Source organism: Pristis pectinata, chromosome 22 (genome assembly GCF_009764475.1).
Source record: "Pristis pectinata isolate sPriPec2 chromosome 22, sPriPec2.1.pri, whole genome shotgun sequence".
Classification (NCBI taxonomy): domain Eukaryota; kingdom Metazoa; phylum Chordata; class Chondrichthyes; order Rhinopristiformes; family Pristidae; genus Pristis; species Pristis pectinata.
In genome coordinates, this window is record NC_067426.1 from 15,282,968 (window position 1) to 15,295,211 (window position 12,244).

A 12,244-nucleotide genomic window follows, 5' to 3' on the forward strand; every position below is an offset into this window, starting at 1 on the left:
TGCTGCCCGACCCATCTGTGACTCCTGACCGACTTCGATGTAGTTCCCTCTGAGATCGCATGGTAAGCAATTCCAAACAAAAAGGTTTTTGCCATTGGTAATGAACACAGCCCCACCCATAAAGTACCCAGCCTATGAAATAATTTTCTTATAACAATTTCTATTGCTGACAACAGGGGCGCCATGGAACCAGATTCTAAACAATTTTTGATGAGCTGAACAGCAGCATCCTGTGAACTCAGCCAATGAGAGTTGCCGGAGGTCACTACTTAACAACTCTGCCGCCGTGGTATCCTGAAGTCGCAATAATGATGGAGAGCAGGAATTCTGTGGTCGATTTTTCCTCTGATAGCACCAAGCTCCCTCTCTCGGTGACTAACTAACTTTTTACATAGATGGGGATTTAGGGAGTTATTTGCAACTTCCCCTTTACCCAGTCTCATTGAGTGCAGCAAAATGTCCTGCCGTAGGGCTGGGTTGATTGGGCCCACAGGTATCACCCGCCAGTGTGTAAACAGCCCGTTACTGCTTTGAGATGTTGGTCGTCGTCAGGGTAAACGATGTGCAGTCAGGTTGAAAGTGGGGTGGGTCACGGAGGTGGAACTCCGCGGTCCTCTCGGGGCCGAAGTAACCAACGATGTTTTTCTCCAGGTGCTGCTCCAAACTCAGAAGGACCTTGTGAATTACCGTGGACTTGGGGTCAGTGTTCTGGGTTAGTGTCTGGTGATGTCGCGTTTCAGTTTTGCCAGTTGTGCTGTTTAACTTTCTAATCCTCTTTTGTTTTTGTATTATCTATGGAACAGAGCTACATCACAGATCGCCAGAGTTCACTGAAATTCTGGACGCAACCAAATCCACTTTAAGAGAGCTGCTGTGAGTAAATAGTGCCCGGCTAGGGCTAGAATAATTCTTCGAATCATGGTGGATTAAGTCAATTTCCAATAAACTGGTTCCCGTGGAATATTACTTATCACATTCCAGATAACCTCGCATTGCAGCTGTAATCTGCCATTTTTAATTCTCTTTTTTTTTGAAGAGATCCCGTGGTGTTGTTCAGTGATATACTTTCCAGAAGGCTACAACAAAATACCTATGAAATAGGAAACTTTAACAATTATTTCCCTGTATGAGCCACCCTCCAGTCCCCATTTTCTGGGTCGAATGGACCTTCAAGTGAAAAGCTAATTCTTTCAGCTGGAGAAAGGGATTAAAAAAAGTCACTGATCCAGCCAGTAATTCATTTGGGCCTAGTCCACCTCTTTCATACCACAGTAGTTAAACTTGAATAAGGGAAGCTGCTATAGGATTGTCATAAAGGTCAATGTCCTTCAGGGATGACATTCTACCCTGTCTGTGTAAATCCAAGCCCACCAATGACTCTGTGCTCTCTGAGATGACTGAGTCATTCACTTTAAGATGCAATTGTTAATGGTGAGCAAGTATCATCCCCCAACATTGGGGGGGGGGGGGGGGGTGGTGCATTTTGGGGATAAAAGATCTAATTTCTCAATATAGTGAAATTGGGTTGAAAGCTGGATATCCATTATTCAGTGAGCAGGAATCTCCACCTCCTGGTGGTCAGAAACAAAACTGCGTCAGTCTTGGTGAACATTCTCTTCCACTTTACAGGAAGATCCCAGAAAACTACAAAATACTCTTCTTGCAATGTGGTGCGAGTGGTCAATTTGGTGCCATTCCTTTCAACTTCATTGGCCTGAAGGAAGCCAGATGTGCAGAATTTGTTATCACTGGGGCTTGGTCTGCTGAGGCAGCTGAAGAAGCCAGGAAGCTGGGGAAAGTGAAAATTGTCCACCCTGAACAAAATGCTTATACAAGTAAGGCTATTGATGGGGTTGTTATTGAGCTTGGGAGTGGGGAAATTAAATCCTTTTCATAGCAGGATGAATGGGACAGAACTGTGTACACCTGTTGGCCTTTCCAGAGGTGGATGTGGCAACCCTTGGTCTGTAAATGCTATGTCCTGGTCTGGATGTACATGGGCCACCAAGTTAATTGTGGAATCATCATTGAAGTTTGACATCCATGCTTAACTGTAAAATTTTCTAAAATGTTGACTCTGTGCTTGTGTTCTAACGACCACTAAATCTAAGTGGTTGATTTTTAATGATCAATAAACTCTACTGTAGGCATTGCTGGAGTGCCAGCATTTATTGTCCATCTTCCAGTTACCCTTCAAGATGTGGTGATTAGCCTTGAGCTGCTGTGGTCCACACTTCCACATTGCTGTTTTGGGTGTTTGACCCAACAATGAAGGATGGTGGTTTATGGCCAATTCTTTATTAACTGGAGGTAATGTGGTTCTATGTGTACTGGTTCCAACCCTCTAGGTGTTGTGACAATTGCTGTTGAAGAATTCTTCTAAACTTCACCCCATCTTTTTCTTGTAGCAATCCCTGATCCTAGCAAGTGGGATCTCGGTCCTGACTCCTCCTATTTCTACTATTGTGCCGATGATTCTGTCAATGGTGTGGCGTTCCACTTTATTCCAGACTCCAAGAAAACTGTCCTGATCTCTGATATGTCCTCCAACTTCCTTTCCAAGCCCTTGGATGTCTCCAGGGTGAGTCTATACTAAACAGAACAGTTTTCCATTGCTCCTGTAACAGTACTGAGAACTGAAGGTTTGAGAGGAATTGTCTTAAGAATTGGAATGAAGTTGGATGTTGACAATGTTCATCCATTTCTCTTGCCATTTGCCTCCTTCCTCTTCCTGAAGTTCGGTGTGATTTTTGCTGCTGGCCAGAAAAGCCTTGGTTGTGCAGGGGTAACAGTGGTATTAGTGAGAGAAGATCTCCTAGAATCTGCACTCAATGCATGCCCAATTGTGCTCAACTATAAACTACAAGCAGGAAGCATTGCTAATACTCCTCCATGTTACAGGTTAGTACAAGGCTTCAGCAGTTTTGATGAATATCTTTGGATGAACCTCAAGCACAAATATCAGCAGATGGAAAATTTGCTGGAACTTGACCTATAAATACACTTACTGGAAATCTTGGCCTCATTTGATGTACCTATTCATAACTTTTGAATTGGTCTTTGTTTATATGGAAGTCCATGTTTTGATATGCAACCCAAGCAACTATCTTGTAGTTAAAAGTTGCCAAGCCTTTGTAAACTCCAAGTGTGGTTTGAATGTGGGCTAAATCACCTAACCAGTGTATACATAACAAAAACTTGTTGAAGGTAATGCTAAATCTGCCTTGTGGAGATTATGCCATGTTCCCCATCAGAGGCTGAGGGGAGATCTGATAGAGGTTTATAAGATTGAGAGGCATAGAGTAGACAGCCAGTATCTTTCCCCAGGGTTGAAATGTCTAATACCAGAGAGCATGTCTTTAAGATAAGAGGGGGAAAAGTTTTGTTTTTGTGGTGAGTGCCTGGAATGCACTGCCTGGGGTGGTGGAGGCAAATATGATAGGGGTGTTTAAGAAACTCTTGGATAGGCACCAATGTGAGGGAAATGGTAGGATGTGGACATTGTGAAGGCAGAAGGATTAGTTTAGTTGGGCATTTATTACTAATGTAATTGATTTGGCACAACATTCTGGGCCCAAGGGCCTGTTCCTGTGTCATACTGTTCTATGTTCTTAAATTTACGTGTCAACAACAGTGCATTTCACAGTGAACACCACTTTTATTGTTAACTATTTTAATTTGCAGGCTGACAGTAGCCATTGCAAGCACTGTTTGTGACAAAAGGAGATGATCTGAAATGCCCTGTTGTGCATGATGTCTAGCTGCATGTAAACTGCGTGGTCACTTTTATAAGATATATGCCTGTCTTTCAGTATTTATATTATGCACTTGGTCTTGGATTGGATAAAGAGCAATGGAGGCCCTGAAGCAATGGAACAAAACAGTATTGCTAAATCAAAGCTGCTCTATGATGTGATTGAGGGCTCTGGTGAATTTTATGTGTGAGTTGGCTTGATTTAAATGTGTTGGTATCTAATCAGTGCTATTCTATTTTAACAAAAATTAACATCATCAAACAATGAGATTCCTGGCTTTTTTAGATGCCCTGTTGATGTGAAGTGTCGAAGCAGAATGAATGTAGTGTTCCAGGTTGGTGGTCCTGCTGGAAATGATTCCCTTGAACAGATTTTCCTTGATAAAGCAGCTGGAGTTGGCATGACTTCACTGAAGGGCCACAGGTAAACTAGAATATAAGCAAATCTTCAACAATCCAAATTGAAGATGGGAGTTGGATTGAAATGACAGGACAGTCAACAACTTTAATTTTATTTCTTTCCCCTCCCTTCCCTCCCCACCCCCCCCCCCAAGTTTCTCCCTTCCCACACCTTGTCCCATTTGTTTTCCATTCTTCCCCATGACACCAGCTCAGTTCTCACTCCAATAACCCTTATTCAATGGCATGATAAAAACTTGCATGCTGATATTCCCCAGGTGTAGTGTCTGAGTTCATTGAACTAATGTGTCAAACATACACAAAGACTTGGAGTTCCAACAAACATGCAATTTATTCAAATGGTTGCTTCAGATTGACTCAAACTTATGCAAGCATGTTATGGGCCAGAGAGCAGTCAACCACCTGACACTACTTGAAGGTGATATCTTCAAGTAACAATCACCCTATTGGTCTACACTTGAATGTAATGGATCACACTTGTATTTGCAGTTTTACAGGTTTGCTCTCTGGAACCACCTTGGCAGTGTTACTATGACCAATGTCTCTTTACTGTTCATTCTGGATGATAACCAACTGTCCATTACAGGACTTACAATAGCCTTTCTCACTTTCTGGTCTGCAGATTCCTTGATCTACTATTGCATCCTTTTGCAGCATGTTTTGGTTGCTACTAATTTGTTTCATTTGGCAAGAGGTATTATGGACTCTTGCAATCTTGTAGACTTTCAGAGCCTGAATTGACCTCCTTGGAGGTTGGACCCTGCACTCTTGGTAAACTGAAATTGTTAACCATATTCAATACAAGTCTCCAAGCCAATAAAGAAATCCATACCAAAGGGGTTCTAGAAAGGAGCTTTAGATTTGCCCTTGGAATGATGATCTGATGTCTCCTAACAAATGCCCTTGACTTTTGACAATTGCTGATTTGTGATGGAAAAGTCAAATCTTTAGTGATACAAACATGAGAATTGTTCCACTGAAGTTATTTGTATATCTGCCCTGAGTGCACTTTTTTGGTGGCCCTTGAAATTTCAGATGTGACTGGGGAAAATGTGAACAGCTTGCAGCATAAGCTTTTCAAAATGTGGCATCTTCAAGACAGTATTGTTCTGTTTGAGTGTGACAGTGAGTATTTTGTACTAGGAAGAAATGGTTCTTTTTGTCTTAATGGTGCCATTGCAGGGCAGGTGACTTCAGCCCATAATTGGCCAGCGAGAGTTCATGGTCTGGGTGAAGCTGTCCAGCAAGAATTTGCAACAACTAACGCCAAATAAGAGCTAATACCTTGATCTTTGCACAATTCAAAGTGGAAGAAGCACTTTCTAAATATTGCTTGTGACCTTTATCCATAACATGACAGTTCTAGAACTGCAAGTGCAGGAAGGTCTTGGTATCCCTGTCTAACTGGGCCAAGAAGACCTTGCCTCTGAGGTTTGCTTTATACTCTGCTTTTTTCCCAAAGCCAGGCCTCCTTTCTGTCACCCAATGAAGTTTCATATGGCATTATCTGGCAGGAACCTGGTAAAACATTGCAAGGAAGGTTTAGAGTTCTGTTTTGTGCTCTGCAGGTATTTATTGTCAAAGCCACCACCTTTCAGATGAGCTGCAACCCAATCTCCACCATCTTTTTAGACCTTGTACACTTTGGCAGGGAAGCTCACTTGTATTTTTCAATTTGATGTGCCCATTGAGCAATAGTCACACAGCATGGAAACAAATCCATTGTCCACGACAACCATTCAGCACCCACTTTTGCTAATCCTATTATTCTCCCCACATTTCCATCAACTCTCACCCCTGTTTTTTTTTCCTCCCCCCCCCCCCCTCCAAAATTCCACCACTCAACTACAAACATTAGGAGAAATTAGCCTACCAACTCCCACACCCTTGGAATGTGGGAGGAAACTGGGGCATCTGTAGGAGACCCCTGGGGGGAAAACTCCACACCAACAGCAGTGGAGATTGGGACCTGGGTTGGTGAAACAGTAAGTCAGCAACTCTACCAGCTGAGCCTCTTGCCTCAAACACTTGTGCTTTCTCAATTGCTGTGGCAACCAAAAGATCTTTGTCATCTCTAATCAAGTCATGTGGCACAATATCAAGATGGTTCTTGTGGGTTTCCAGGCTTTTTACACCATAATCATAATTTCAATCCTTTGAGTGTTTGTTATTGAATAGCTGTAGTTTGCCTTGATCATTCAGCTGAACATTATCAAGGTGAACCACAGCTACAGTGAGGTTACACTTACAAATTTTGCTCCTGTCCATTGTGTACAAATTCTGGGACATGGGTAGGGGAGACTCTTCACTCTGTTCATAATGACTTCATTTGCCAGATGTTGACGACAGTCTTATGACTGGTGTCATCAGCCATTCTACACCTCCAGCAGCACTCGTGGTGTTCCATCTTCCTCTCCTTGGATTGAGGTCAGCAATGTGTTTTGCATCTTGCTGGTTGCCAATATGGGCCTTATCCCCCTACTGCTGTAGGAATCCATGAACAAGTTTGTGAAGGGACAAGACTTGATAAAATGCAATGTGTTCCTACCAAAATTGTTTGTCTTTAGCAAATCTCTGCTTGACATCAGGTTTATGGCTGCATTCTGCCACAATTGCTGATAATTTAATTTGGTAATGCTTGAGAATAGTGCAGCCCTACCCTGCTGAATTTAGTGCCTCACCTGAGTTGGGGCTACATTTCTGTTGGTTAAGGAGATCTTGTTGAATCTCTATCTTGCACAATAACTGAGCATTTTTATTGGCCAATTATTTGACCACTTATTGTTTCTTGCAGTTTAGTTGCAAATACTAAAGTTCATTCCAAATTGTCTTTCCAGTATTGCACTGTGCCCCTATGATTTACTGTATTAGTTTACCAATTTTCTGTATATATTCTTGTGGACTCTGTACTTGTGTACTGTTGCAAACTTGTGCCATTGCCCCATTTTATTGCAGTTGAATGTTGTGTTGACCATTCATTTTGAAACTGAATCCTAGCAACTAGGTAACCCTAGTTCAATAGACACTGGGCTACTCACAGCATGTACACATCTGCATCCTGTACTGAACAGAACACTTTCTTTGCACTGGTCAACATTGCTAAGAGGGTGTCAATGGATTTTTTAAATCTACACCCACAGAAACTGATACCACAGTTTTGAACATCACTCCACTCCAAGTTAGTTTTGCAACTAATTGTTGATCTGGCAATGTATTTCTCACTTCATTGAGTTTTCAACAAGGACTAGATTTGTAGCATTTTGAATTTGAAGTGCTAGGTAAAAGTCACTGTTAGCTTTGTGTACCTATCTGACCCTAGTTCTAATGAATTTGTTTGTGAATGGCTTTGTTTATTAATTCCTCCCTCTTCCACTTCAAAAATAAAACTTGGTGTGGAGAGCCATCCCCATTCCTTCCATGTTCCCCATGTCTTCTCAAAGGTTCTATAAATTAGTCTAGTCCACCACTTTGTTCAGTCTCCATTTGCATTTAATTTCTCAACTCATTTAGTTGAGACACAGCAGAATTTTTCTTAATTCCTAAACTAAATTTGCTCAGTCTTGCTTATCTTGGCTTTTAGTCTCCTCGTCACCAGAGTAGTATCTGGTTTCTGACCTGTAGCTATTAAATTTGTCAATGTTTGGGTGCTTCAACAAATGTGACTTGATTCTACTGGCTCCCCCATTTGACTGGGAGTTGCTGCAAACCAGGGAAATTCTCCACCTGATATCACTTGGAGATGACCTTTTAAAAGCAGCAATTTATCAATACTACATGAGCATTCTGACTGGTTGCATCACTGCCTGGTATGAAGGCTCCAATGTGCAGAATCACAAGAGGCTGCTGAGGGCTGTAGACTCAGCCAGCTCCATCACAGGCACAACCCTCCCCACCATCAAGGATGCCTTCAGAGGCACTGCCTCAGGAAGGCAGCATCCATCATTAAGGACCCTTACCATCTGGGACATGCCCTCTTCACATTATTACCAGTGGGGAGGAGGTACAGGAACCTGAAAACCCACACTCAATGTTTCAGGAACAGCTCCATTTTCTTCTCCCATCCTCACACCCCCCACCCCCAGTCTTCAGATTTCTGAATGGTCCATGAACACTGCCTCGTTATTCCTCTTTTGGACTATTTATTTCTGTACCTTGTAGTAATTTTTATGTCATGCACGGTACTGTTGGCAGAAACCAAATTTCACAAATGTCAGTGATGATAAACCTGATTCTAAGAGTGTGATATTCTACAAAGTTTAAGTATGCAAAGTGAAATAAGTCACATCCTCCTGGAAAATGAAGCTCATGAGTATTTGGACTAAATTCAAACATGTAGATTTGCACATATCTCCACAAATTTGGAATTGTGGTTTAGACAATGATGTAATGTCTCTAAATTGCACTTGTCTCTAGGTCAGTTGGTGGGATCTGTGCCTCTCTCCACAATGTGACACTAGAAGAAACACAGAAGTTGGCAGAATTTATGATGTCCTTCAAGAATGAACATCACTTGAGCAGTGACTAGCTATAAGGAAAAAGCCTATTATAGATCTTTAGTGTATTAATATAACCATTTTTTGGCTCTCTACATTGACTGGTGACTTGTAGCATTTCTAAATACCTGGCTGGACTAAGATTTTGATGAAGCTCAGGAAATTGTAACTTTGCTTAGTTCATTTGGAGCACCTTTCCCTGATGAGAACTTTGGTAATCTTTGTTTAAAGTATTTGAAACACTAGCTTCCCTCTTTATTAGGATTCATTTTTATTGTCAGTTGAGATGGAGTTTAAGTACTAGTTCAAGTTTTGTTTTTACACCTACAACAGTTACTATGCTACTGTAGCAATCGGCCTCTTCCCTTATGACCACCAGATGATTGTTTATTTTTCAGTTCCCCACTCTCAGTAATGACAGGAGATCTGAAAGTTCTAGGTACACAATACCTTCACTTTCACTTCCAGTAAAAGTGAGCTTGAGAGCAAAGGGTTACTGTAGCCAGAGCTTGGGTAGTCATGGTCTAAGGACAGCCTGGCTCCATCCAAGGTTCTGTGAACTTTGATCAAAATTGTAAATCTCACACCAACTACATGTGATAGATTAAGCCAGCTCCTTCATGCACAATATTGTGCACACATGTCACATTTCTATTTTCCTTTTTCGCCAAAAATAAACTTCACGTAGTTCTGGATAAGAGCTAGGCCAGGAATGTTAATAATGTGATCAAATATTTTAACATTGATGTTCCTTTGCATGAACTGTAAATACTTGCAAGCTTCTCAATAAAGGAAAGCATTTGCATTGAAACTAAGATGCGTACACAAATTTAACTCTAAATCACTAATCTGAAAGTATTGACTTGTCTCATCACAGGTATCCACTTGCTGTGATGGAGTACCACATCTTAAGATGCAAGGGCATCACCATATTGCAAATGCTAATGCCCCCTTAAACATTAGGAAACTGGATGGGGTTCAAGTCAGCAGTGAGTAGGGGGTTTTGGGTAGCATGTAAAAAGTACTTGTATTTTGAAAGCTGAGTCCAAAGGTGGTGGGGAAGAAGGGCCCCAAGACCAACTCCACCCAAGCTCAGCCAATCAGAACCTGAACTGAGCAACTGTTAAAATTTGTTTCAATACCTGGACCTGCCCAATTATCCAACACATTGTAAGGTGCCTTTGTGCTGGTGCTAGGCAGCTGGTTTCCCTTCTGCATACATTTAAGTGATGTGTAAATAACTTCTGAACTCTATCTGGTAAGTTTTGCTGTAATAAATGTTAGATTGTCATTCAAAGCTTATTGTAAAAATTGTACATTGACCAGAAGTTTGTTTTAGATTCCAGGAATTTGCAGCTATTTTATTACATTCCAAACTCCAACACTTGCTTATCATAAAAACATTCCTTGTGTCACTTATGGTTGGTTTTGCAAATCATCTTCATTTGGTGTCCTCAATTCTTGACCCCACTGCCAATGGGAACAGCTTCTCTTTGTTACTGGTCATTTTCAAAGAAACCAAAGCACTAGAAGAAGGGTAACATAGTGGCAGTGCAGCTGCCTTACAGTTCCAGCAATTCAGGTTCAATCCTGACTTTGGGAGCTATCGATGTGGAGTTTACACATTCTCCGTGAGTTTCCTCTGGCTGCTTTGGTTTTCTCCCATATCCAAAGATGTATTGGTTAGCAGGTTGATTGGCTATTTATCTGGTTATGATGGCCAGGAAATATTTGACCTGCTGAGCTCTTCTCTCCAGTGATCCATGCTCATGTGTCCAGTACACCATGGACTAGGCAGGCAGGACTCTGCCATTGATAGTTTAGCCTGGATCACAACCTAAATGACCAGAGCCTGGTACCTCAGAACCCCTCCAGCAAGTACCCACTCAGCAGACCCACCATTGATCATGTACTCCTCCAGTACACCACCAGAGGTTGTCAGAGCTCAATGTTGAAAACAGATAAATGATTTCTTGACTATGTCATGTCATCAACCTATGGTATAGGAAATTGTCTTAAAGAAGAAAAATGACCATTTCCATTCTGTGTTGATTTGCTTAGTACAAATATTGAAGGAGAATTGTACTGCTTGAGGGGAAATCTTTTGGATGAAGTGTTAAGCAGGTGTTTAGATCTATTTTCTTGTTCTCCCATGTCTGGAAACAAGTTGCATCCCTGAACCAACATTACAAATACACATGACCTGGTCATTAAACCACATGTGAGGGGGGTGCACATATCCCTTTTCCTAGTGCTACTGTTAATTAATTCTTTAATAGATCTTAGGGAATGATGGTTCAGCAGTTGAGTTATCAGGCCTGGACAAACAATCCAGGGGTATGAGTTCAAACCTCAGCAGCTGGGGAGTCTACATTCCAGTTAATTAAGTTATTGAGAATCACGAAATATAGCAGCCTTGGTAATAATAACCAAGGAGTCAACAAATATACTCTCAATCCAGAGGCAGCTGAGAAGTGGTATACACTTGGGAGGGGTGACCCTGGGTGTCCTCAACATGGATTCCAGACCCCATGAGGTCTCATGCAGCAGCCACTTACAGGCAAGGAAACCACCTCCCCCATTCTCCCTCAGCTGACAAGTCAATGCACCTTGGAAGAAGCATGGTGAGTAGACATATTATGTAGTCCAAGTATGGGACTTCAATGCTCATACCAAAGAGTGACTTGGTAACATCACCATTTGCTGAGCCTTGAAGGACATGGAGCCATCTGTGTGGCAGTTGGTGAGGGACCAACATGAGGGATAAAGCTACTTGACCTTGAACTCACAACCACCTTTTGAAAGCATCTGGCATTGGCAGCATTGATAGGAGTGACCACCTCACTGTCCTTCCAGAGATAGTCTCATCTTCACACCAATGACATCCTCCATTTTGTTGTTTGACATTACTGTCATCTATATGTGAAAGACTCAGAATAGAAATGCCAGTTCAAAACTGAGGCACTGTGGGCCATCAGCAGCAGCAGGTTTGACATCTACTATATGGCCTTATGTTGCTATCTGGCTAAGAGTCAACCATGGTTCAAAGACAAGTGCAAATAGCTTGCGGGAAGCAGCACCAGGCATGAACACATATGAGGTGCCTACATTGCAAAGATGCAACAGCTAAAATAGCATTCAATGCCTTAGCGATCCCATTACCAATGGATCACATCAAACCTCTGTTACCCTGCCAACTCTGGTCATGAATGCAGATGGACAACTAAACAGTTACCAGAAGAAAGTGGCTTCAAGAATACTTCCATCCACAATGATGGCAGGGGCCAGTAAGTGAGTGGCAAAAGTAGGGCTGAAGTATTTACAGTTACATTCGGTCATTTGGGTGGTATATGTGTATGGTTTATTTAAAATGGTAGGGCAGGTTGAGAAAAGGGTTAAAAAAAGCATACTCAGTCCTGGGCTTTATACATTGAGTACAAGACCAAGAGCATCAGTTTAAATTAAACAGAACAGTGGATAGGGAAAAGTTAACCAATTCATTCCCAGTAGCACGTTGCAGAGTGCTGAGGGATTCCTGTGAATTGGTAAAAGTTTTAAAGGCACTAGGAGTCTAGAA

At 41.8% G+C, this 12,244-nt stretch overlaps 1 protein-coding gene across 2 annotated transcripts; it reads left to right on the forward strand.

Annotated features, from left to right (window-relative positions):
• The first annotated feature begins 299 nt into the window (after positions 1-299).
• Positions 300-9,961, forward strand: LOC127581757 (phosphoserine aminotransferase-like). 2 transcript variants are annotated; one of them, XM_052036448.1, is made up of 9 exons: positions 300-371; positions 652-712; positions 804-873; positions 1,630-1,835; positions 2,409-2,581; positions 2,738-2,901; positions 3,813-3,941; positions 4,041-4,178; positions 8,588-9,705. In XM_052036448.1, the coding sequence occupies exons 1-9, from the start codon at positions 309-311 to the stop codon at positions 8,697-8,699; spliced, it is 1,116 nt and encodes a 371-aa protein (XP_051892408.1). In that variant the 5' UTR covers positions 300-308; the 3' UTR covers positions 8,700-9,705. The 2 variants fall into 2 exon arrangements, with proteins under 2 accessions (XP_051892408.1, XP_051892409.1); XM_052036449.1 differs by lacking the exon at positions 3,813-3,941 and having other exon boundaries at positions 8,588-9,961.
• Positions 9,962-12,244: the final 2,283 nt, after the last annotated feature.

Excerpts from the sequence above, each read along its gene's own strand:
- LOC127581757 (XM_052036448.1), top strand. The coding sequence starts at position 309 with ATGATGGAGAGCAGGAATTCTGTGGTCGATTTTTCCTCTGATAGCACC. Across the intron at positions 713-803 it reads ACTTGGGGTCAGTGTTCTGG|AGCTACATCACAGATCGCCA; the intron begins GTTAGTGTCTGG and ends TCTATGGAACAG. Across the intron at positions 4,179-8,587 it reads ACTTCACTGAAGGGCCACAG|GTCAGTTGGTGGGATCTGTG; the intron begins GTAAACTAGAAT and ends ACTTGTCTCTAG.